Below are 27,736 nucleotides of genomic sequence, written 5' to 3'. Positions count from 1 at the left end.
TGCAAACATATGGTTTCTGTCCCAGCATTCTAGATCTTAACTATCAGATTCATGCTCTTTGAAGAAGTCTTTCACTCTACAGTTAAAAGACATAACTCTCCTTCCCAACATTATGAGTATTTTGTTGTTTCCTTCCCATCATCATGTGACACAAATAACTCACATGCTCACCACCTCTCATAACTCTGAAATATATACCCTTGCAAACAATCTTCCCTAAAATTATATGGTTTTGTCTTACACATCAACCCATCACTTGAGCAAATTGATTTGCCTACTTTTTTTAAATGGCTGTGGAATTACAAGTCACCTGCCTTGTTTCTAATGTTTGCCTGACAGTGAACAACTTCTACACACCCCAGAAATGTACTGCCAATACAGTTACACCACATGACCAGTATAATATCTTCCATCAATGGTTTTCTAGAGATTCATATGGTGAAAGCCAAGAATTAAGGACTGCAGATACAAATATATGCACCTTAGGACCGTAGGTCAGTATAACACGGTACTCTTTGATTTCCTGGTCCTTATATAGATTTCTCCTTTTGCTTTCCTATGCCTGACCCTGAGAGGCAGATGACCATGTGGTATTACCATCATTAGTTGTTATTACATAGATATGAATGAAATAGAGTCTAATTACATACACCACGAATACTGAAATACTTATAAGTCCCAAATATGTCACTAAAAACTAATGAAAACATTTCATAACATAAGCTATAGGACATATACAGATTGATAATATAACCTACCCGTCAAATTCCTGGAGTTCACATTCCTTTAACAGTGACAGGGCGTGCCCTTCATATTCTGTTACTGTTTGAAAACAAACACACACAGAAAAGGTGAAAGTTTTAAACAATGATCTACACTTTTTAACTTAGTTTGGCAGAATAGTATCATAAACATATGGTCAGGTCATAAAACAACATTTATTCTTGAATATTTATATTTCAATCATGGGAAAGAAGATTAAGTGTTACTTGCCTGATGTGCTTTATAGCTTTATGCAAAAGAGGGTCATAGATTTGTTCCAACTATGTAAGTCATTTGGGGATATCCCACACAGAACAGTGAGATTGTTTATCTTGGTGCCTTTCTGTTCAGTGTTCCCTCCCTGCTATTACAAATAAGATACATTTCCTCTAAATCAGAAGCCTAAGAGCAGCAGTATTTTGAAAATAAGGCATATTAGCTGGCATCAGACAGTCAATGTTAAATTGCTTTGGCAACCTTACATGAATAAATTAGTTGAAAGGTTGGTGTAAGATTTACATACTAGAACAACGCGTATCTGGAACTGCTAGACTAAAAAGAGGAGGAGCTGGATATGAAAAAAGGAAGCAAAGCCAACACCAAGGATAACAGACCCAAAGCCGAGGAGGGTGGTGGCATGGGCCCACCGGAGCCGGATCCTCTGAGGAAATGAATCTGTCACTCCCTATCGCTGTCTCTACAGTCAGGATGCCCTATGCGGTATCGTAAATGCCAGTGGAGACAGGGTAAACTGGCACACTGCAGATGGCACCAAACATCCCTGCCACATTTAGCATTTTCTAGGGCAACGCTGCCAGAAGAGACAGCCCAGCTGTATCCTCCCATCAAAGACTTCTGCTGACTGACATGACACTGCAGATGGACTTTTTGTGTAAGAATGTGCATCATTATATGCAAGATTACATTAATCTTTCATGCCTGTCTGTCCCCAGTGCCAGCATGGGTCAAGCTTTTCCCACAGTGTCTTTAGATATTGTTAGAAATTATTAGTCTTGGTGTCGAAAAGGATCATTCTGTATCCAGCAGCATTACATTGTAATTCTCCCACGGCTTATTCAAATGCTGTTAACATTCACACGAATAAAACTTCTCTCGATTAAATTCTAATCAGAAGAAAGCTATAAGTAAACTAAGTATAAAATATTAATATTAATAAGCTTGGAAGGTTAAGTTATCATAAATGATTGTGTTGATCATATATGGCCTCAGCAAGTAGTTGCAAACTTCAAAATACAAAATGTTATATACATACGCTGAAAATACTTAATGGTATTATGAAGAAATGTTTATGCTGAGAATCATTTGGTCAAATCTTGCTTTTATTTTTTTGCTATAGCTTTCTTTCACAAAGCTTTTAAAATCCAATACAAAATTAGCTTTAAAATTATGCTATGGCTAAATACTATCTTTGTTTAGGAAAAAATTTTAGATAATACTCTGATCTTGCAGGTGGAGTTTGACTATATGGCGATGCAGATTATCCAACAAGAGTGATTTTTTAAATGACATCATAAAAAATTTTTAAAAAATAGTGACCTGGAACAAAGAAAAGATGAAAGAAACTTGATCACAATATAGTAGGAAAATGAACAAAAGGAATGAAGTCCTCAGTGCCTGGGAGCTCACATTCTAGAGGCAGACACTAGACACAAATTTTAAACCATGAATATACAGGGGCACCTGGATGGCTCAGTTTGTTAAGCATCTGACTTGAGCTCAGGTCATGATCTCACAGTTCATGGGTTCAAGCCCCATGTCGGGCTTTGCACTGACAGCTCAGGGCCTGGAGCCTGCTTCTGATTCTGTGTCTCCCTCTCTCCTTCCTTCCCTCAACTTGTGCTGTCTCTCAAAAAGTAATATATTTTTAAAAACTAAAATAAAACATGGTTATTCAATATGAAGTAGCAATAAATGATCACAAAGAAAAATAATATAGGAAAAAGGATAGAGAATAATCTGAACTACTATTTAGCTATAACAGAAGGAAATGAAATATGCATTTAAACAGGGTATTATTATGGGCCCTGGAGTCATAGAGAGCCAGATTTCAAATCATTCCACTCCAAATAAACATAAGGAGTAGACTGCTGGGCAAATGTAGTGTCAAAAGGTTACTACTAGCCTTTTCTTTCACTTGCTTTCCTTTTCTGATGAGAATGACACTTTATGCCCCTTCTACTCAGGAAATTTGGAGGTTCCATTCTTTAGAAGGGTTTGAACTCAGTTTTCAGTGCTGGAATTCCCCCACCCACCCTAACCTTCACTTGAAATGTTACTTCCTCAAGAAGACACGATTGGAGGAAAGTAATGAGGCTGATACTGAGTGCTGATGAGAAAACAGGCAGAAGTAAAATCAGATGAGATTTGCACTTAAGGTAACAGTTTTTAGTCTGGTGATAAAATTCTATTCTGGGCTGAGATACTGTAATGCTATCTTCTCTCCTATTCTATAGGTACTTCAGGTTTAGTAAGCTCCAAAAGGAATCTGTCATTTCCACCTTCACATTGCCTCTCAAATATATTGTTCTATCATCCCCCCTTTGCTGCCCAAGACAGAAAAATTAATTCCTAGCTTGTCCCCCCCGCTTCCTCTCCCAACCACTCCAAAGCCAAGACCAGTTGTTTTGGTCTTTATTGCTCTAGTATGATATCTCAAACCAATGCCCAGGATTCAGCCACTGGCATTTTTTAATGAGGATAGTACAAAAGTCTTTATCCTACTCTGCCCAGAATGACTTTCTCATTGGATCAAATCCTTTTCCTACATAACCTCCACTGATGACTCTTTATTATCCCCAGAGACAAAACTCTAACTCCGTAGCATCTGAGTATTAGAAACAAGATTGGCAATATACCTCCATAATTATTTAAGGGATAACCAAAAGAACCTTTTGCCCAGAAATCTTCTTTAGCTGGATACCATATATGAACAGGTACTATCCAGATTTTTATTAAAATATAGGTAAAATTGTAAAGTTATAATGCCTTAGCTTTCTAGCATCTTTTTGTGACTCAGTTTTATCAAACTGCCTAGCTTTCTGCTGGGTCAGATTAGTAATAACAAGAGCACATCCAAGGAGGGAGAGCTTTAAGGAAAGTCAAAGAGCCAAAGAGAAAAAAAAAAAAAAAAATCAAAGAGGAGATTTGGTAAAAGTGTTAAAAGTTCAATTCATGACCCTAAAAGGAGGAATATTTTTAAAAATAAAACTGACAACAAACACCACTTTCATGATAATTCCACCAGGGCCAGACAGGGTGTAAAAATTATCTGGTGACTAGGCACTCCCATGGGCTCTGAGCTGACAGAGATCAAGGCTAAATTCAGAGAAGTATCTTTGGCGTGATAATGATGGTGAGTATGGTAAGGTCTAGCAGCTTTGTTCACAGAAAGATTGAATGAAGGAGATGGAATTGCCTATCATGAACGAGAGAGATCAAGGGCAGACATAGTATCTGTTTCAAATATTTCAGTGACTTATATGCAAGATGAGACACATTTATTTTCTATTACTCCAAAAGAGAACACTGACTCTAAAAATTACAAGGAGGCAAAAGTCGGCTCCCAAGTCGGCTCCCAAGCACAAAAAAAGGGGACTTTTTCTAATGTGCACAAAGGCACAGTGACCCTGAATCTCTAACAGTATTCACCAGTAAAGACAGACACCGACAGAGGGTGCTCAGGCAAAGGCTGGGAGCTCATCCATGAGCGCCATCCCTCTACTCCACCACAGAGGGGAAATTAAGCCGGATGGTTTCTAAATTTCCTTCCAGTCTGACTTCTCTGTTGCCTTTTTTCACTTTATTGTTTTATGAATTATCCTATGAATCCATAATCTCTCATAAATTTTCTCATGCCTTAAACAGTGGGAAGATAAAGACAAGGTAAGCATGGGCTTACCACTTTTCTGTGATTCATATGCCAATAAGTTATTAGAAAAAAATAAACATTTTTTTCTAAGCTCTTTCAGAAGTTTTTCTGATGCCATTATTAGATAAGATACTGTATTTGTGGTAGGAGCAGAGGGAGGATGGTGCTTCAGCTCCACTATTTCAAAAGATGCTGATCTATATTGGGAAGTAGTCAGGGTTTCAGTATAACTGAAATGAAAAGTATATTTTTGTTAATGTGGTAATTCTTTTTTTTTTTTTTAACTGGAAGTTTGTACCTTTTGACCCTTCGCCCATTTCTCCCACCCCCCACCTCTGGCAACCATCAACTTGTTCTCTGTATGTACGTGTTCAGTTGGTTTTAAGGTTCCACATATAAATGAGATCATATGGTAAATTTCTCTTTCTCTGACTTATTTCACTTAGCATAATGCCCTCAAGGTCGATTCTCTTGTTACAAATGTCAGGACTTCATGCTTTTTTATGGCCAAATATTCCATTGTATGCATGCATGTATACACACACACGCACCACATCTTTTCCCTTCATCCATTGACGGACACTTAGGTTGCTTCCATGTCTCAGCTGTTATAAACAGTGCTGTGATGAACATGAGGGTGTGGATATCTTTTTGAGTTAGTGTTTTTGTGTCCTTTGGATAAATACCCAGAAGTACAATTGCTGTATCATAGGGTAGTTCTATTTTTAAATTTTTGAGGAGCCTCCATACTGTTTTCCACAGTGGTTGCTCCAGTTTGCCTTCCCACCAACAGTGCACAAGGGTTCCTTTTTCCCCACATCCTCACCAACACTGGTTATTTCTTATCTTTTTAGATAACAGCCATTCCAACAGATGTGAGGTGATATATCTCATTGTGGTTTTAATTTGCATTTCCCTGATAATTAGTGGGGCTGAGCACCTTTTCATGTTCCTGTTGGCCATCTATAGGTCTTCTTTGGGGAAAAAAAAATATATATATATAAGATGGCCTTTAAAATGTATATATCTAGCTAGAATTTTTCAAACCCTGCCTCATTTATATAATACTATCTCCTTGTGAATTCATCATCATGTAGAATTATGTAACATTCCATTTAGACTCAGCAATGCACACAAGATATGATAAAAATAATGGTCACAGTAGACATGCAGAGAATACATACCTTTTCTGCTTTATTCTCTCAGATATCTTTTCTTTCAAGGTGTGAATTGAATCTGTTACATAATTTATGATACAGACATGTGCAGCATCTTTCCATAGTACTTCATAATATGTAAGGAGTTTCAAATGTATTACCTGACTCAAACTACAAAACAATATTGAGACAGGCAGGGAGATTCTAAAATTTTTCAAGCATCCACATGTGTATTCAGTCCTTCACATAAAATAGGAAACTTTTAAAATATAAATATTTAGCTAATGTACATACCAAAGTGGGTTTATAAGCAAAAGTTGCAATTTTATAATTTTGCCTGTAGGAGGAGTGCTAGGCAGGTAATAATTAGCCATTCTGCACAAATATAAGAAATTCTAAATTTGCTTTCTGTAATGTCCTAATTTTATTTTACATTAAACTAAATATAATATTCAATAATTTTTATAAATCTGGGGAGGGAAAAGAGCCCAAGGACATAAAGCTTTTCTCTCCAGTACAAAAGGAGGAACATACATTCTTATCACTTCCTCTGCCTTAGGTCAGCTTTCATCATCTATCAGTTTTCTTTCCTCTATTCTCTTTCTCTGCCTTCCTAATCTCTATTCTGCTGGCAGAATCATCTTTGCTAAACCAGAGTACACCTCTATGGTAAAAAAATTTGCACCAACTTCGGATTAATGCACGATGAGTAAACTTCTGAGTGTGGCCTCATCCATAATCTGGATTTAAACTTCCTCTAGTGTACATTGTTGGGAGCCTTTTCAGTAGCCATTTCTTTTCCCTCTCCCTAAAGAAGCCAGATTTGGTGTAAGTCTTACTTCCAGCCCACGGAAAGGGTCTTAATAGTTAAAAGAATGATTGCTACAGGTTGGCCACATATAATAAGACCATCAAACTGATGGAAGAGATTTTAATCCTTGCTCAGTATTAAAGCATGTCAGATCTCTCACATACACACACCTTTCCCCATCCCATTTGATTTGAATAAAGAAGAATCCAATCCACAGAACCACTTTATGATGATAGAAAAAAATCTTTTAAGATGAAGTCAAAACTGAGGAAGCCAAAGCAAATTAATCAAAGAATTCCAAAGATATTCTGGGTGCAACACACATCCTGAACTGAAGGATACATAGCAGTATCTACATCAGACTTCTGGATATTAAATCAATGAAACAAAATAATTAATGGAAAGTTTTCCAATAAGTTTATTCAGCTTTTAATTGTTTCATCCTAATATCAATTGCAAATTTCTCTTTCTACACATCTTTAAAAATCTTCAGTGGAAAGGAATGATAGATTTGCATTCTTTTCCTTACAAATCACTTCTAAGTAAGTCAAAAGCCACCAAGGTAAAAGATTAACTCCTCACCACAATTTTATTTTAGTTCCGAAATTCCTCTTGAATTTTTTATGGTAGTCTATCTTGAACCTCCATTGTAATAGATGCCTTTTGGGGTGGCTGACCTTCCTAAAAATATGCTGTTCGGTGACTTCTTTTGTGTCTTTGTTTTTGTTTACTTTTTGAAAGGAGCCTCCTTCTACCTCAATCTGTCAAGTCAGAGGTGAGGGCATCAAGTCTTATTTATATTGTGAAACACATCTCCATGGTTACAGCTGAGCAAAACCACATCACTCTGAATTCCTTCCCAAGGATTTTATAAATGGGACTAGGAGAACCCAAATGCATTCTGACTTTGTCTCCTGAATAGGCTTATGATGCAATACTCTTCATCAACTTAAATTTACAGTTTTGCACTGTATGTTAGTGACGCTACATAGAAATGAACTCAGACAAACTGGGGTTATGATTTTTGACAGCATCAACCCTCCTTTTCAGTTGATCCCCCCCATGGGAAAAATAAGAGTCTCAAAGGAAACAAAGGAATTTAGTTACCAAATTCAAAAAGTTGAAAAGGATTTTGCTAATCTTCTATTAACTTTAGCATCAGTCAATTTCTATTTTCCTCAGCATAAACCTAAGCACCTAATTTATTTTAGGCAATGAATTTAAGCTACTGGCTTCTCTAAATTCATCTAAACCAGCGGTTACATGCTTAGTTTTGACCTAACCAGCAGGGGTCAGAGTCAGAACAAAAACCACCTAATGGAGGATTCCATGGAAAGACCTCAAACATTTAAGTGGGCAAAAATCAATTGCTTGCCAAACTGTAGAAATGTGTAAATAGCAAACATTTCAATGAAGATATCAAAAAGTGTGCAGTACCCTTTGAAAAGATTCCTAAAAATTTTTTAAAGTCTGAAAAAAGGGGTCTAAAGAGAAAACACTGACATTCAAATAAAAATAATAAAAAAACAAAATAAGTTATAATCCTGGAGCTAGCTGTGGTAGGTTATGGAAGCACATAAAAGAGCTGTAAATATTATAGGTAGTTTCCTCATTTTGACTAGAGAACAAATACAGGTTATTTTGATTCCTTAAGTATTTATTAATGGCAAAATTATATTCTGAAAATGACTTACTCGTTAAGTCAGTCTTTATTCCTGCAGTCCTCAACAGCGGTTCTACCTTCTCATAATAGACCTGGGTCGCTTCTTTTTTGTGGCTTTGGGGGTTAAGAATTATTTTTAATGACTTTGGTCTATTTGAAAAACCTAAAAAAAAAACATAAAGACAAACTTATACAGTCTCCATGAGCAATTTTTCTTTCCCTTTAAAACCATACACCAAGTCCAGTTAGAATGTTATTCACCTATTTAAATAGCATTTTCTGTTTTTATTTAAAATTCTTATAAGAGTTTTCCCAAACATGGCATTATTTTAAAACATTTACATTTCCCTGTCATTTAAATAGGTATATCCATCGTACAGTATTTATGAAGGAAAATGTGGATGAAAGCAACTTTGTGAATATTATTAGGCAATGTTGATGTACATTTACCAAATCACAAAAAATATATCAAATGTTCCATTAGTATTTATTTCTGGGGTGAAAAAAGCAAAAGGCTGCAAAGAACAGTAAGGTTCTCTCCTAAAATAAATATGCTCATTATTGGAATTGGATACTCCAGTGACCCCAGGGCTCCCCAGGCTTGACCTGTGGATGAGCCTAGGGTGGAGCAGAGTACGCAGGGCTGGGTCAGGGCGAGCACCCAGAGCAATGCATGCTGGGAGCTAAAAAGAGGGTTAGGTCGAAGTTCAAGCCTGAAAAGGGGCCAGGGGAGAAAGAACTCTTCCCCTGAGAATTGGGAAAGAAAGCTTCTCAGCGGGGATTCGAGGAGAGTGCTGCCTCACAGTTGGGGCTGAGATTTGATACTACAATTTTCTGGGCTTGCAAGATGCTTATCACTTAGACCCAGTTGGAGCAGGTGCAAAGCAAATTTTCTGTTAGAAAGTGCAGGAGGGATGAGGAGCCAGAAGAACCCTAAGGATCATTTCTTTCAAGGTAAGCTGCTGTCACAGGGCCACGCTGCAAGGCTAAACGGGCAGTTACTGGCATCTACTCTTAATAAAACTATTCCTAAAGCCGAATGGAAAAAGTCCATTACACCAACGGCAGTTTTTTGTGCTTTAAGTAGAGACAATATCTCATTTCTCATATTTGATAGAAGGAAATCTTTCGACAGCACATACTGTTTTGAATTCAGGGAGAGTGTTAGATGAGGAAGAGATGCGACCCCGCGAACTGCCTACGTTGCCTGGGACTATCCCTGTGCTCGCTGCTTTGCTAAGAGGCCTTTGTCAGTCTCAATCAGTCTTAAAATCTCAAAACCATGTTCAATTCCTTCCGGTTTTTGTTTGTTTTTGTTTTGCTTTTTGGGTTTGGTTTTTTTTTTTTTTCTTCTGACTCCTACCTTCAAACCAGTGCCCAGATCTACAAGACGGTAACTATTTGCTTCCACACCTTCTGGCCTGCCAGTTGCTGCCCTCTGGCTTCTCTGCAGCTGCTGTAGGGACAACTCACTGCTCTTCCCCTTCCCCCGGGTCCCCCACACCGCACCTCCATCAGGCCTGCTGCCAGGGCTCCTCACTGCCTGTGGGCAAGCCTGAACCCCTTAAAAGGTCATTCAGAGCCCTTCTCCAACCAATTCCAACGCATCCCCTCCTCTCCCCCCTCATGTATTCCAGAAACATTTACTGAGCATTTGTGCTGACTACCAGAGCAAAGTGGTTAAGATGTGGTTTGTATTTAAAGGCGGAAGATATATCCAGCATAGAAGCCTCACAGGACAAAATAGACTTATTAACAGAAAGGCACCAATAACCATGGGAGTGTAGGGGGGGGGGTTAATTCTTATCAGGGATCCAGAAAAGGCTTTCTGGAGAAGGGAGTATTCGACTGGGGCTTTTGGCTCATGTGGTTTTCACTACTTAGAATTCCCTCCTTCCTCAGACCTCATTCTATCCCTTAGCAAAACAGGAGTGGGACCAGAGAGGAAATTCTAAGCAGAGACCAGCACGAAACTCAGTAAGTGCAGAGGTTTTTTTTATTCCATTTCAGCTGCTTCATCATGCTCTGGCACCACCGAATCACCTGCCAAATACCAGTATCCCAGGACCTCCTTCATTGAGACAATTTATTCCTTTCCATTCTACCTTATCACCATTTTTCTGAGAATTCTGTCACTTTTCTTTTTATCAAGTAGGCCCCATGCCCAGCATGGGGCTCGAACTCATAATTCTCAGATCAAGAGTTGACATCTCTACCAACTGAGCTAGCCAGGCACCCCAAATCCTGCCACCTTTTTAAAGCTCACTGCAAACACCATTTCCTCACTAGACTCTTTCCTAATTACCAATAGAATTCATCTCTCTGCTTCTCATTCCCACTGTATTCTATGTACCTCTATGAACTCGTTTGTATCATTTACACACACACACACACACACACACACACACACACACACACACCCCTCATGAGAAATCCAAAATCTCAGAACTCCTATTACCAAACCTGGGACAATATGAAATGGAGTAAAGACTATATATAATATGTCATACTAAGGGGGAGAAGGAAAAACTCTGTCTTACAGTAGAATGACAATGAATAAATATGGAAGAAATTACAGAGTTAGAAAAATCGCTCTGTTTACCCCATCTATATTGATAATAGATTCGGGCAAGACTCAGCAATGGATAGTAAAACCATCAGTGACAGTCAGCTGGGGAACAAAATATTTACCTACTATTTAACTCTGTCCCTCTTTATTGTTCTCATTACAAAGGGTTAATAGGGATATTTACAGTGGGGAAATCTAGCAGACACCTTCTTAGTCAAGTAATCCAAGTTAACCATACCCTTAATGTACAAATGGATACATAAGCGTTGTGATACACAATTCACAACACCGAGGACACAGCACCTCTGTGGTACATAATGTGGCTTAAACAATGACAGAACCCTCGGATGCACTCTAGGTGAGGGGCGTTCTCAACATAACTGCCTTAAACTAAAAAAATGTCAATATCGCTAGAGAAAGAAAGTTGAAGACATATTCCAGATTAAAGGAGACTAAAGAGAAGAGAACTAAATGCAATTCTGGATCAGGTAAAACAAAACCAAACCTGCTGTCCTTTAACCAGGAAGGACAAAACAGAGAAGTCTAGAGTTCACTTTCATTAAAACGTGGCAAGGACAAGAAACTTGTTCTATACCTCAGAGGCCAAGACTCAGATTAAATATCTAAATTATGTTTACCTTACCTGGTATTTTTATTGAAAGACCCTGCTTCATTGCTCAGGCAGAGAAAGTCCCAACCTGGAAAGTGTCTAGGCACCAAGTGGTAGTCCTCAAACGTTATGAGGACCAACTTTTATTTCCCCCTCTTTCTGTAAGATGACTGTGGAGTAACAGAAGACCTTGGAGATAAACAGTCACTTGGGGCATATGAGGATAACCACACTGTAGTTGAAGGTTTATAGCCTTATAAATATACCTGTATAAAAGTGTATGCTATATGTATGATACAACCTTTGTGACACAATCCCCTTAGGAAAGAGGCTAAAGCTATTAAGATTTTCTTAAAAGATTTAAACAAAGGGATGCTCGGGTGGCTTGTCAGCTAAGCATCAGACTCTTGGTTTTGGCTCAGGTCATGATCTCATGGTTTGCAAGATCATGCCTTACACTGGGCTCTGCACTGACAGTGTGGAGTCTGCTTGGGATTCTCTCTCTCTGCCCCTCCCTTCCTACTCCTCTCAAAATAAATAAGCTTAAAAAAGATTTGAACAAATTAATTTGATTCTTAGGCCCAGTTTACAACAATAGCAAAAGAAACGAAATAAATTAAGCAAAATGTTCCACCCCTTAGACATCCTGATAAATTGCAGTCTTTTTAAACATAAATCAACAAAGCCAATTTTTCACCAGAGCATGTATTCACCTTTCTCATTTATCTTTTCCTTTTGGGTGCACTTAATATAATGATTATGAAGCTACAGTCTAAGTATATAAAAATTAGGTAGCAAGTTGATACCTATTTAGAGATCAGATGGGGGGATTTCTATTGAGTAAAGCAAGATTTTTAAAAGATTTTCTTAATTGGCTGAAATAAAGAGATATAATTAAAAAGTCTCCAACATCTCTGCTTTCTGGCTCCCTCCTCAAGCCTCTCTCTACTTCACTGAGCTCCCTCAACCACAGTGGTGTTTCACCCATTCTGCCCTGTCTACCCACCTACACTTGCTGCCACTTTGTCTAGTTAACCTGTCCTCTTTGTTTTGATTTCACCTTAGTCATCACTTTCTCGGGAAGGACTTCTGTGGCCCCCTGGGCTTTGTGACATTAACTAGGTCATTTCCCCCCTATCATTTGTTTCTACAGGTCTGTACACTTTCCAATATTAATTCTTATAGCATTATAATGTTATATCTATTTATTATTTATTCTCACATATTAGACTGGAAACTTTGGCTTTTTTCTTTCATATTCTATCTCCTTAGTGCAGGGCATATAACAATGATGATATATTTGATGAATGAGTAAAAGGTTAGTGTTAACCTTTGGCCATATGGTAGAAATGGCATCCATTAATTTACCCATAAATAACTGCATCTATACTATTTGCCAGACAGGATTCTAGAAGCTGAGGCTCTATCGGTGAACAAAGTTTCTTGTTCTTCATGAAGCTTCCATTTTAATGGCAGGGGACAGAAATAAGAGAATTTAGAGTATGTCACCCAGTAATAAGTTCGAAGGATAAAATGAAACCCCAAAATGGGGGGGGGGGAGGAAGACAAGGTAGAAGAAATGGCTTCCTGGCCAGGGAAAATCAGATCACTTCCAGGCTTGTAGGCACTGACAAGGACTTTGGCTTTTGTTCTGAGAGGAAAAGCATGGTGATTTGTGAACAGCACTGCAACATAATCTTGCGTGTTAAACTGATTACTCAACCTGCTGTGTGGAATGCAGACACTGTATGTACAAGAACAAAGTAAGAACAGGTGGGAAATTATTGTGTTTGGATGGAATGAAGTGGAGATTCTAAGAAAAGTTAGATTCCAGACATATTTTAAAGGTACAGCTGACAGGATCTGTTTACTCTTTAGATGTGTTGAGAAATAGTCAGAGTAGTCAAATGTGTAGATGGTAATGGGAATGTGAAAACACAAGAAGGATTAAGAACTAATGAAAAAGTGGTAGAATCCGTGAACTGCAGTCTCGGGATGGGGGGTGTGTAATTTTAGGAGTTGGGGGAGTGGATTAAGTAAGGTAGAAAGACAGAAGCCAAGAAGCACATGCAGGATAGGATGCTTGAAAGTGAGACCGATTACTGGTAATGACAATAATAAAACCTGATGAACTTCATATTCATCAGAATCATCTGAAGGGCTCCTTAAAACACAGATTTCTGGGGCACACCCCAAGACTTTTAGACTCAGTTATCTGGGATCTGAGAATTTACTTATAATAAGTCCCTGGGTGATGCTGACAATGCTAGGATCAGATGACTACAATAAGTAGCACTAAACTAGTGGTATCTAACAAACTGAGCTTCAATACTGAGGATTTTTTAATTTCTTTTTAACATTTATTTATGTTCTTCAAGAGATAGAGACAGAATGTGAGTGAGGGAAGGACAAAGGGAGAAGGAGACACAGAATCTGAAGCAGGCTCCAGGCTCCAGGCTCCAAGCTCCAAGCTGTCAAAACAGGGCTCGATGTGGGGCTCGAACCCACAAAGCACAAGATCATGACCTGAGCCAAAGTCAGACACTTAACCAACTGAGCCACCCAGGTCCCCAATTAATACTAAAGATTTTTAAGAAAAAAGAGAAAATGGCCTCAAAATAGCAGTGAGGTGCAAGAACGATACAGAGACCCTGACACCACCTCCAGGACCAGTGGTCTGAAATGCAAGACGGAGAAAACAGCCACCACTTGGGGGCTGCAAGGGAAGCTATAAACTCCTGGGAGAGCTAGGTCTCTCTACTAAAGTAAGAACATAAGGGAAATTGGGGGGAAAGTGGTTGAAAATATAGGCAATTTTGTTCATGATGGACTATTCATTCCACAGGGCAGGACAGTGTCTAGAGTGGAGGAGAGCAGGGATGGTGTCAGGTTAGAGGGCTTACAGAGCCTTAGACAAAGGCAATCCAACTGCTGAAGGGCCTTAGGCAGTAACATGGTCTGAAAGAAATAAGAATCGTTTGCAGCACTGGTATTGGAGAGTGGCATCTTGCCCCAAGCACATGGAGATCTAAGAACTTATCCTCCCTCCAGGCAATGCCAAAGCTGGGAGAAGAGCCAGAAAAGCTCCAAAGCCCCCGGCCCTCTCAGTAGACTGACCAGGGTTTGAACCTAAACCCAAGTCTGTCTGAGGCACTAGGTTATGCTCTTCACACAGTAATCTCAGTGCAAACATTCTGTAGTTGAGAATCACATGGTCAGCCGTCTCCTGTACAAACATTTTCATGGTACAAAATTCAAAAACTCTGTTTTCAGCTCATTACTTGATAGCCAGTTCCCTTCCTGGGTGACCACCACTGCTATCACTTTGAGACTCCTTCCAGAAATATTCTATGCATATATAGAAATGCATGTATATGTTCTGTAACTTTGTACATAATTGGAGCATCCCTACCCATTATTCTAGACTTTTTCCCTTTTGCCATATTTTGGTTGGATATGGCTTCATATCACCACATCAAGTGTTGTTCTCACTTTATTTAAAGCAGACTAGTATTTTGACTGGATGAACCTAAATTTAATTAACTAGTTCCCTGGAGATGTGTATTTAAACTGTTTCCAATCTTCCTTTACTGCAAACAATATTGTAATGAATATCATTTTGAATCTATTTGCATGTAACTGCAGGACAAACTTCTAGAAGAAGAATTACTAGATCAAGGAGCATGCAGCCTTGAGAGTTTATCCTATTGCATAATTACTTGCTGTTGAAACAATTTAGAGTTGTGACCCTCCAAAAAGTGGGTGTTAGAAGAAAAGCAATTGATTTTAAATCTTGGCTCTCCCATTACCAACTGTGTGACTTTGGGTTATTTGTCTAAGTTCTCTGTTTTTCAATTTCCTCATCTGCAACACAAGGACAGTTAGGTAATTGTGATGGTTAAATAAGCAAATTTAAGTGCTTAGAAAGTACATGCACCTAGTAAGCAATTTATCACTACTACCAATTTATACTCCAGCAGTGTCAGAGTGTCTATTTTCTTACACCCTTAGAAGCCCAAAATATTTTCAAACCTTTCAATCTTTGACAGTATGAGAAGAGAAATACTGTATCTGATGCTAATTTCAATTTACATTTCTCTTTTTATGAGAGAGGGTGAGAAAAGTATCTCAGTGAACTGTCAGTTTATAGCATTAACTGATTCTTTGTCATGTTACCATAAGAAAATTAGTCTTTTGTTAAATGAGTTACAAATAGTTTTCTCTGTCACTTGCCTTTAGTTTTTATTTATGCCATTTTTTTCTGTTTGAAAGAGATCTTTATTTTCTGAGTTTTAATTTTATGCACCTGTTGTTAGATTTATCATTTTTATGGTTTCTGAGTTTTGTCATATTTAATAGTTTCCTTTTGTGATCCAAGAAAACACTTTTTCTTCTAATAACTTTATGGTCTCTATTTCACATATTTAATCTTATCTAAAATTTCTCTTAATAGAGGTATAAAATTAGAATTTGACTTCACTTTTTTGCCAGATGACTATCCACCAATCCCAACATCATTGATAATCTTTCTCTTACAGATTTCAAATGCCACCTTTAGATATATTAAATTTATGAATGTGCTTAGATTTCTTCTGAACCTGAAATCTACCTGATTAATTCATATGTCGGTACCATAATGTTTCCAATGTTATAATTTTGAAATGATTCAATAGTTGGGAGGGGGATGAATGGATAAAGAAGATGTGGTATGTGTGTGTGTGTGTGTGTATATATATATACACACATATATATATACACACACATATACACACACACACACACACACACACACACACACACTGGAGTATTACTTGGCAATCAAAAAGAATGAAATCTTGCCATTTGCAACTACATGAATGGAACTAGAGAGTGTTATGCTAAGTGAAATTAGAGAAAGACAAATAACATATGACTTCACTCATATGAGGACTTTAAGATATAAAAAAATGAACATAAGGGAAGGGATGCAAAAATAATATAAAAACAGGGAGGGGGCAAAACAGAAGAGACTCAAATATGGAGAACAAACATAAGGTTACTGGAGGGGTTTGGGGAGGGGGGATGGGCTAAATGGATAAAGGGCATTAAGGAATCTACTAACTTGGATGTAAATTTTTAAAAATTAAATTAAAAAATTGTTTCATCTGTAAATAGTGATAATTTGACTTTCTCTTTTTGAACTGTTACTCAAATTTATTTTCTTCTCTAGTCCACTTGCATTGGTTGGTTCCACCAGAAGGATATGACTAATAGTGCTGATAAAAGGTACTCTTGTCAGTTCTAGAATTGAACTGAGAATACCTCAAAAGTTTCCCCATGGAACCTTTAAAATGAGACACATATTTATCATGTTGACAATATACCCATCTATTTTTATTAAGAGTTATTTGGTACACATAAATAGACCAATCTATAATTTTCCTTTTTTTGGATTTGTACCATCAGATGTTGGTATATATTTCATGCAAACTCTTTAAATAAAATCTAGGAGTTTCCCTTCTTTTTCTATGCCCTACAATAGTTTAAATAGTATTCAAGTTTCCTGTTCCTTAAAAACCTGGTAGATATCTCTGTGAAAATATAAGTGTTTTTTGTTTGTTTGTTCTTTAGGAGTACAAAAAAAAATTATTGCCTCAGTGGTAATTGGTCTGTTTAAATTTTCTATATCTTCTAGAGTCAGTTTAGCCATTTTTCTTTTCCTAGACAATAGGCTTATTCACTTTATCCTGCCCCTAGGAGGAAGCCCAGGTTGCCCACTGGGTTTAGACACTGTCTTCTTACTGAGTAATATACTATTTCCCCTTGATTTTACTATAGTAGTATATATTCTCCTATCCTATTTCCCCTTGATAATTAGAACTGATCACCCTTGGCAGCATAACAGTTTCATTATTTAGTCCATTTGTTGCTCAGTCATATTTTTCCATTTATTGGCTCAATAATGTAACCAACTAATTCTCAGTGTCCAATTCAATTGAACCATTGTCATGTTCCCATATGAAAGCATTCTTCTTTCCTACAAACACCTCTAAAGCAATAGAGTTCAGAGTTGCAGGGGCAGGAAACAAAAATCTTATGAGTGGGTCATTGGAGGTGAACTTAAGAGATAATACTTCTATCTTCACTTCTTGGTTCATAGACTCATGTATTCTGTTTACAGAACAGAAACTACTTTAATTTCACAAAATTTTGTTTCCTGGGTTAGAACACAATGTAATTCAACAGGAAACAGGCAAGAGCAACAAATCCCATAGTTGCCAGCCAATTGTCTCACTTCTTTTGATATAAATGAGTCCCTTGATCAAAAGCAATACAGAATGTAAATTCACTGAACAAGGTCTTTAGTAGGGTCACAGATGGTAGTGTTGTCAGTAACATGGTGAATAGGAAATTCAAATTGATACCTAAATCCAATCCAATGGATCTAATCCATCCATTCATAGCAATGAGGCCTAACCACTGACTTTCCACAGTGGAGGGATTCCAATGTAATCAACCTGCCACTAAGTGGTTGACTGGTTGCTCTAAGATACAAGCCATATTTAGGCTCAAGATTGATCTGTTTAAAGGCAGAGTACTCAGCAATAATGGGAGTCAAATCAGCCCTGGTGAGCAGAAGTACTTGCTGGTAAACCTATATATTTCCCCCATCTCTACATGAAGGCGACTTTGTTTATGTGCTCATTGTGCAAACCTTAAAGTTGGTCTGTAAAGATGCTGACTTACATGTGTAGAATGGGGTACCTTGCCTGCCTAATTATCTTCTCTTTTGAAATAAATGCTCTTTGGTGAGCATTTACATAAAACACAAATCTCATATTCTGTTATTATGTGAAAACCAACCGTACACACCTACATCCTTGTCACCAACCTTCTAATTTTTTTCTTCGAAGTTCTTGACTATTTGGCAAGCTCTTAACCACTGTCTATGCATTAAGATGGATCTATCCCTCCAGCCATCACTCCTTTCTGAAGTTCTGCCCACCACAAGAATTTTCTTTCCCTATCTTTTAGTAACACTCGGGTGGGGCTATAATGCTTCAGTAGCTAATTATTACTGTATCATGAAGAATTCACTTATTTCCCTTAATTTACTAGTCATAGAACACATCCCACATATGTGGGAACAAGAAAAAGAAAGCAATTCAGTAACAGTTGTAGGTCACCAGCATATTCTATTTACATGACCCTTCTCCTCTAGCCATATTATCATATTATCTGTATAAAACAACTTTTTATTTAAAACAATTAGAGTATTTTTATACAACTGAACTCTAATTAATACAGATATCTAATAAGCATCTCAAAGTTAACATATTCAAAACTCAAATTCTGATTTTCTCTACCAAATGGGGTCTATCTACCAATGTCTTCCTTATTTCACTAAATAAGAATTTCCTCTCTCCAAATGCTCCAGTCAGAAACTTTACTCTGAAAATAGGTAATTAAAAACAACTAGTTATTCATTTATCATTCCTCTTTAGTAAGTACTATATTTACAAGTAACCAAATAGTACCAGAAGCAGCAACCTCTCTTTTTTTATAAAAGAATAAGACTAGTTTAGAAAGAATGATTAAACATAAAAATTTTCATGATCTACCTTTATTTAATAATTAGTTCAGGCATAAATAAGTGATAAAACTATTAAGTAAAATATTTATTGAGAACTAAATATTCTCCCTGGTCCAGGAGTACTCCCCAACAATTATACTAGTTTCAAATAGAAATGTTACAATGGAGAGATCAAGCCACGATCCATTTCATTCAGGGATCAATCCTAGCCTTGGGGAAATCTATCTTATCCACGTTAATCATAAGATAGTCAGACACTGCATATCATTTGAGATAATGAAATATGAAGTACCCAGTACCACTCATGAAGTATTCTTGCCCACTATGAACCTAATTAAGCCTTTATATTAGAAATACAGTTTGTAAGAAAAGGAATGGAAGAACATGTTAAATGACACTATCAAGAAGCAATCAGACACAGTAGTACCATAGTACTGCTCAAAGGGTGGTCTTCAGAATGACAACCCAGCATCACCCAGCAGTTCAGTAGAAAGGCCCACACCAGAGCCACTGAATCAGAATTTCTGGGAGTGGGGACCAGTAACCCATATTCCATAAGGAATACATATGTATTTCTTAAGTAGGAAATCTACAGGACAACCTCATCACTTCCATAAATCAATGTCAGAATTTAAAAAAACGAGGAGGAGAATGTTTTAGTATCATAGTTTAAATATATAGTGAAACCTGGGTTTGCAAGCATAATTCATTCCAGAAACATACTTGTAATTCAAACCCCTTGTATATCAAAGTGAATTTCAAGAACCATTGGCTCATTTGTGATCACATGACATTTGGCATCATGTACTACTCATATGGCAAGACATTGCTCACTTGTCCTGTTAAAATTTATTAGAAACATTTGCTTGTCTTGCAGAACACTTGCAGAACAAGTTACTCACAATCCAAGGTTTTACTGTATGTAATTTGATGAATAATCCTTGATTGAACAGCTGGTTAGTAGAAACCAGGTATAAAAGACATTTTGGGAACTGTGGAGAAATTTCAGTACAGACCAAGTATTCAATGATAATAAGCAACTATTGTTCATTCATTTGGTAGGATAATAATATTTGGTTATTTGTAAAATCCTTTTTAAAATTTTTATTTATTTATTTATTTTTACAGATGCATACTAAAGTATTTCTGGGGAAAATGTCATGATGTATATATTTTAAAACATACTGATAGAATAAAATGTTGCAACAAATATGGAAAAATGTTAAGAACTGTAGAATCTAAGTGATGGCAAATACAGGTGCCCATACCCATTTTTGTACATGTTCTATATTATTTGACATTTTTGCTAATAGGATTAAAAAATCTTGTCACTATCATTGACTTTTTTGCTCTTAATATCCCCCATACCTACAAAGTCAATAAATCCAGATGGCTCTATCTCCAAAAACAAATCCAAAGTCTAGTCAATCACTTCCCGCTGCCTCTCTTGCTTCTGCTCTAAGTCACTATCTTTTGCCTGGATTATACCAATTTCCACTTAACTGGTCCCCTGCCTCAATCCTTTCCCCCACTCACAGAGTTTTCTCTCCACTTAGTAACCAGAATATTCACTCTCAAAGTTCTAACACATCACTCCTTTGCTTAAAATTTCCAAATGGTCCCATTGTTCTCAACAAAAGTAAAAAACCATACAAAGGTTGTACAACCCTTCATGCTCTACCCTCAGACATGTCTGTGACCTCACACTTAACTCCCTCTGAGATACGGGACTTTCTTGCTCAACCTTTTGTATATACTGTTCCCTCTGCCTGGGCCATTTTTCCCTCGGACACCCATGTGGCTACGTTTCCCATTACTTGTTTCCAACACTAGACAAAGCATTAATTAGTTTTGAAAGGCAGCCTCAATGGTCTTATCTGGGCTTGAACTCAGGGTGCTGTGTTCTCGATCAGGGCACTTGTTCCTCTCCCTCGTCATCTCACATGAGAAAGGAAAATGCAAAGATGTAGCTGGCTAAATAAATGGTACCAGTGAGTGATGATGAAGCCAAGACACAGAGTGCCAAATGATTTAGTAAAACTCTTCCATAAAAGTAACTATAACTATAATAAAAGCATTTGAAGACTTTGAAAACTATGTTAGGAAGGTATGAAAGAGGAAAAGGTTAAGTTTTAAGAAATTTAATTTATTGAAAAGTAAAAGGAGACAATTTTATTCATGAGAAAATAGACATGTACATTCTAGTCCTCTTGAAACAATGAAAGTTTCTATGTAATACAGAAATGGAGTATACTACAAAGACCTACATAAAATCACTAGCTACAAAGAACTCTGGAAAACATTTTAAGAATGCAACACAAATCATCAGGCAGTTACTACCTTGCTCTTCTCTCATTTAATTATGACAAATTGTTTAACATGAAATCAATATTGAGACACTTGACTCCCCTGAACTCCCTGGAAAAAAAAAGAATCTCAAAGTAATAATAATAATTTTTTTCATAATTTTACAGTAGTATAAGCATCCCCTAAATAGATTAACACAAGATTAAAATATAGGTATAATTCAACAGTAATACGCAACTGACTCGGTTCTCAGTCCTCTTGGAAAATCTCAATTCACACTCTGGAGTATAGACCTTTTCAGCATGCCAGTTTGCAATGAACCAGCAATGTAAAACAGAATGGCCAACTGTTCCTCTGTTAGTAACAAATGTGCTAATATGTACTAGTTTAAACTTGATCTATCAGTGAGTCAATGAACCATGAAGGGTGGGGGTTAATCAGGGTGTTCTCCAAACAAAGGCTCATGAGAGCAGCAGGGACGCCACTCCCAGACTCACATCTGTGCTGTTCTGAGTGCAGCATGATGGAAATGGCATGGTGTTCATCAAAGTTAAGAGCCCAGAACCTTGTTATAGTATTGGGTATACTCACAACCATTTTACACAAAAAAGCAACCAAACTGTTGCATAAATAAAACCCAAATACAGGAAATAAAGACCTCAATTAACACAATTCTCAGGAGCTATTAATATTAAACTATGCCCAGTTAATGTGTAACAATGATGGTAAAAGCCTTTTAAACACAAGATACGACAACTTCCCAGAACGCAGAATTCGAGATATTTTATATTAAGAGATTCACATTAAAATGCATCAATTTCACTTCCCTATCAACAAAGGTCATTGATGCACATGTTTACACATACAGATGAAAATATTCTCAGTGCTATAGTCTACTTAAGCCCAAGAACTTGTAAATTCACACGCAGCCTGCCATGATGACCATTCTATTTCTAACAGCTGAGACAAGTTCAACAGCAGTTAATAGTCACCTCAATACTTCAGTATTTTAATCATGAAGTATAGTCAAGAGTATAGATAGAGCACGAGTGAACAGAAAGGAGAGCAAAGAAAGAGGGAAAGAAATTTCAGCCAATTATATAATCCATTTATTTTTACCAGATTATTTCCTGATAAATGAATTGTTATTCATTTTGGAAGATGCTGTAGAGTAGACATATTCACAACATCACTTTTCCCGATTAATGCACAGAGGTCCCTTCCAAGATGGAGGTGTACGAACACCCTGAACTCACTGCCTCCATAGACGTACCAAATCTACACCTACTTATAGACCAATTCCTCCCCTGCAGAACTAAGGGCTATCTGGACAGCTTCTGCACAGTTAAGAGAACAGCAGGAGACATGACGACACAGTAACAAAGAGAACTCCCACCCTAGACACAGTGTGAAGGGATAGTACTGAGAGACAGAGCAGACTCCTCTGCCCTGGGGCACAAGGGAAAAAAGCCATGGCTCACGAGAGCAACTAGTATATAAAAGATGCAGCCCTAGAACCCTGCCAAATGGCCAGAGAACTGCAGGAACTGCTCTGGATTGGAGGGGACTGTGAGCACCATGCTTTACAGTCCTCCTCACCTTGACAGTGTAGCCAGTAGCAGGGTTCTGACCACCATAGCTGGTGGGTGGCCTCAGCAAACACCGGGAGCATAGTCCACACCAGCCCGCTAGCCCACACCAGCTGCAGATTCCCCGGGGGCACAGACAAGAAAGCCACTGTTTAAATAAAGAATCCTGCCAAATGGTGGGGGAAGCTGCTAGAACTTTCTGGCCAGAGGAACAGGTTAGCACCATGGTTTATATTTCTCTCTTGACCTTGGTAGGATGGGAACAGGGTCTGAGCACTCTACCTGGCCTACCACCTCAGTGAGCCCTGGGCTCCAAGTCCATGCCAGCCCCCGCCATCTCACTCAGTGACATGGGTGCAAAGCAACCAGAGCACTCGAGGCCCACACCACTTTGGCTTCAGACAGCTAGCTAGGGCACCCCCAGCATTGAGTGCTCCAGGACCTCCTTGCTGACACCTGTTTCAACACTAGCTAGCCAGCCAGGCTGCCCCTGCACAAAACACACTGGGAACCTCCAGCCTATACGCACCTCAATTCTACCTGCCCTGTCAGGGCACCCCCCTATGTGGAGCACCCCACGTTACCCTGGCTTTCACCCCCTTCAGCTTCAGCTGTCTTACCAGAGCACCCTCACTGTGGAGAGCCCTGGGACCACCCCAGTCCATATTTACTTTAGCTACCACTATGCTGTCCCATGTCTCACACCTTGGCTCCAGCTACCACACCAGGCTACCCTCTGCATAAAGACTCCCAGAACACCCCAGCTTATACCCACTTCAGCTCTGGCTATCTGGGAAAGGTGCCTTTTGCACAGAGAGCTCTGAGCCTCCAGCTTGCACCCCCTTCCATCTCAGCTGCCCTTCCAGGGCACTGGGTGGAGAGCCCAGGTACCGCATAGGTCCAGGCCCACTCCAGCTTCAGCTGTCCTGCTAGGGTGCTCTGTGTAGAGCCCCGGGACCCTCCCCCACAGTGTGCATGCCCTTCAGCTTCAGGTCTCCTGGGACAGCACCCCCCCCCCCATCCAATTGGTAATTAACAAAAACCAACAAACCAAAGTCCAGGACCACACAGATCCACAGATGAATTCTACCAAACAGTTATTATCTATTTTCAAGCTAGTCCAAAATACTTAAAAAAAAAAAAAAAAGGAGAAGGAAAGCTTCCAAACATTTCTATGAGGTCAGTGTTATTCTGATACCAAAACCAAACAAAGGCATCACAAAAGAAATAAAACAGGCTCATATCCCTGATGAACATAGATTCAACAATCTTCAACAAAGTATTAGAAAATTATATTAAATGATACATTAAAAAGATCACTCACCATGAACAAGTGAGATTTATTCCAGGGATGCAAGGGTGCAAGGATAGTTTAATATTTGTCAATCAACATGATATACCACATTAACAAAATGAGGAGTAAAAATCATGTTTATCTCAAGAGATGCAGAAAAAGCATTTGACAAAATTCAACATGTGCTCATACTAAAAAGAAACTGTCAACACAGTGAGTTTATAGAAAACATACTTCAACATAATAAAGGCCAAGTATTTAAAAGCCCACAGCCGATATCCTACCCAGTGGTGAAAAACAGAGCTTTCCTCTGAAATCAGGAACAAGACAAGGACATCCACTCCTTCCACTTTTATTCAACATAGTACTCAAAGTCCTAGCCCCATCAATCAGACAAGAAATAAAAGGTATCCATGTTGATAAGAAGTTAAACTGCCACTATTTTCAAATGACAGGATATTATACATAGAAACCCCTGAAGACTTTAAAAAATACAATTAGAATAAACAAAGTTGCAAGACACAAAATTAATACCCAGCAATCAACTGCACTTCTATACACTAATAACAAAGTAGCAGAAAGAGAAATTAAGAAAGCAATTCCATTTATAATTGTACCAAAAAGAATAAGATACCTACAAATAAATTTTATCAAGGAGGTGAAAGACCTATATTCTTTTGGAAAGCAACAGAACAATGATGAAACAAACTGAAGGCAACATAAGCAAATGGAACAATACTCCATGCTCATAAATTTGAGGAATTTTGTTAAGATGCCCATCCTACCCAAACCAGCTACAGATTCAATGTGACCCCTATCAAAATACCAACAGCATTTTTCTCAGAAGATACTAAAATTTATATAGAACCACAATAGACCCAAAATAGCCAAAGCAATCTTGAGAAAGAACAAAGCTGGATATCACAACTCCAGATTTCAAGATATGCTACAAAACGACATTAATCAAACCCATATGGTATTGGCACAAAATTGACACAGATCAATAGAACAAAGTTTTCTTGTTTTTTTTTTCTCTGCTCTGCTTAGAAGTCAACCACAAAATTAAGTACTTCATAAGTTATTAAATTATGTAAATGTTAGAGAAAAATTTCATGACTATTTTTTAACTCAATGATTTTATCAGAGAGCCTTTTCAACATATCATCTCTGGATTATATAGAAGTCATTAGATGTGCCTTTTGAGAGAGTTTTTAGGTATCTGCAAGGCTTCAAAATAATCAGTTTTTACTATTCCAAGAATATATGTTTCATCCTAAAAAGATTCTTGAAGAAGTTTACGTACTGAAATAGATGTTGTCAAAGAAAAACCTGAGCTGAGCAGTAAAGTGGTGAAAACAGATTTTATTCTGTTGGAACTGGGGGAGAGACACCTCCATGTATATAGCACAGGGAACTGGGATTTATAGCCAAGGAGCAGGATGGGGTCAGTGGATGGAAAATTACTAAATGGAAACATCAGAAGTAAAAGGAATTCTTGTTGAAGACAGGCCAGGTAATAAGATATCATGGAGTGGAGGGGTGGGGAACAAAAAATCTGATCAGACATTGAGGGTGATTAGATATGGGGGGAGGGGACTCCAGTTAAACTGATTTAACAGAGCTCTTGCTAAAAATATATTTTACAAGGAAATGTACAATGCACCTAGGGGAACTTTCAGAAGCCTGATACTACTATAAAACTAGCCCCATATTATGCATGATAGTAATAGACATTTCTAAGAGCCTAACAATTTAGTATAAGAAAATAAAGAAAAAACTCTCCATCAAACTGATACTGATTTAGGATTTTCATTTTAGGAGATTATGGCTGATGCCTGAACCAAATTTTGCCATGCAAGCTCTGGCCCAAGATGTCAGTTCTTCCTAAGTTTATTTATATACGGAATGTGCTCTCAGTAAAAATACCAAGCTGCATTTTCCAGATCTGGACAAGCTAACACTAAAGTATTTATCTAAAAATTAATCTGTAAAAATAGGTTGAAATACTGGAAGTGGGGGAAAAGGTCTATGAGAAGAACTCGTCCTATCAAATATTGAAACATACTGCAAAGTCTCTTTTAAAAAAGCACTGGTGGGGCATCCGGGTGGCTCAGTCAGTTGAGCATTCAACTTCGGCTCAGGTCATGATCTCACGGTTCAGGAGTTTGAGCCTCACGCCAGGCTCTATGCTGACAGTTCAGAGCCTGGATCATGCTTTGGATGCTGTGTCTCCCTCTCTTTCTGCCCCTCTCTTGCTCACTATCGCTCGAACGTGTGCTTGCTCTCTCTCTCTCTCTCTCTCTCAAAAAAAAAAAAAAGAATAAACATTTAAAAAAAAAGACACTGGAACATGAATGGATAGACCCAGTGGGACAGAAAAGAAATCGATCCACATCCGTAGAGACATTGAGTATAATAATAAAAGTGGGACCCCAAAACTTTGGGACAAAGACACACTTTTTAGCAAACAGTGTTCGAACAACTGGATAATATGTGGGAGAAAAACTAAGGTCCATATCTTCCACCACATACAAAATAAACCCCAATAAATCAGAGCTGTAAAATTAAACTTTACAAGTACTAGAAGAAAACTTGCATGATTTTCTCCATAAATCTGGTATAAGGCAAGTCTTTCTGCTAGGATATCAGATTCAGTAAAGAAAAATAGTAAAAAAATGGTCAATGTAAAAATTTTGAAGCAAAATCTTTGAATCAGGGGCTCCTGGGTGGCTCAGTCGGTTAAGTGTCTGACTTCAGCTCAGGTCATGATCTCACAGTTCCTGAGTTCCAGTCCCACACCAGACTCTGTCCTGACGGCTAAGAGCCTGGAGCCTCCTTTGGATTCTGTGTGTCTCTCTCTGCCCCTTCCCCCACCTCACTGCTCTCTCTCAAACATTAAAAAAATTTTTTAAACTTGCAATCAAACAGCACTATACGAAAAGTCAAGAAACAAATTATATATTGGGAGAAAAATATTAGCAAGATACATTACAGAAAAAGGCTAATATAAAGAACTTTTAAAAATTGAGGGGGGGGGAAATGACCAAAAGTATTATAGAACAATGGGCAAATGATACTAAGACAATTCACAAGATATTTAAAATGGCCTTGTCACTACAGTCCTACACCGTTGGTGGGAATGTAAACTGGTGCAGCCGCTCTGGAAAACAGTGTGGAGGTTCCTCAAAAAACTATCCATAGAACTCCCCTATGACCCAGCAATAGCACTGCTGGGGATTTACCCAGGGGATACAGAAGTGCTGATGCATAGGAGCACATGTACCCCAATGTTCATAGCGGCACTGTCAACAATAGCCAAATCATGGAAAAAGCCTAAATGTCTATCACCTGATGAGTGGATCAAGAAGATGTGGTATATATATACAATGGAGTACTATATGGCAATGAGGAAGAATGACATATACCCATTTGTAGCAAAGTGGATGGACCTTGAGGGTGTCATGCTAAGTGAAATAAGTCAGGCAGAGAAGGATAGATATCATATGTTTGCA

At 38.0% G+C, this 27,736-nt stretch overlaps 1 protein-coding gene across 1 annotated transcript in view; it reads right to left on the bottom strand.

The window, feature by feature from the left end:
* The window catches only part of CERKL (ceramide kinase like), a 102,343-nt gene that overhangs the window by 19,623 nt on the left and 54,984 nt on the right, over positions 1-27,736 (bottom strand). The window contains exons 3-4 of the mRNA XM_029934308.1: positions 8,314-8,445; positions 759-822 (exon numbers count right to left, since the gene is read on the bottom strand). Of these exons, the coding sequence (XP_029790168.1) occupies positions 759-822; positions 8,314-8,445 (196 nt within the window). The remainder of the gene's footprint in view (positions 1-758; positions 823-8,313; positions 8,446-27,736) is intronic.

The sequence above is a fragment of the Suricata suricatta genome, chromosome 3 (genome assembly GCF_006229205.1).
Source record: "Suricata suricatta isolate VVHF042 chromosome 3, meerkat_22Aug2017_6uvM2_HiC, whole genome shotgun sequence".
In the NCBI taxonomy this organism is placed as follows: Eukaryota; Metazoa; Chordata; class Mammalia; order Carnivora; family Herpestidae; genus Suricata; species Suricata suricatta.
The sequence above is the reverse complement of the archived record's forward strand: the minus strand, read 5'-3'. Positions and strand labels throughout refer to the sequence as shown.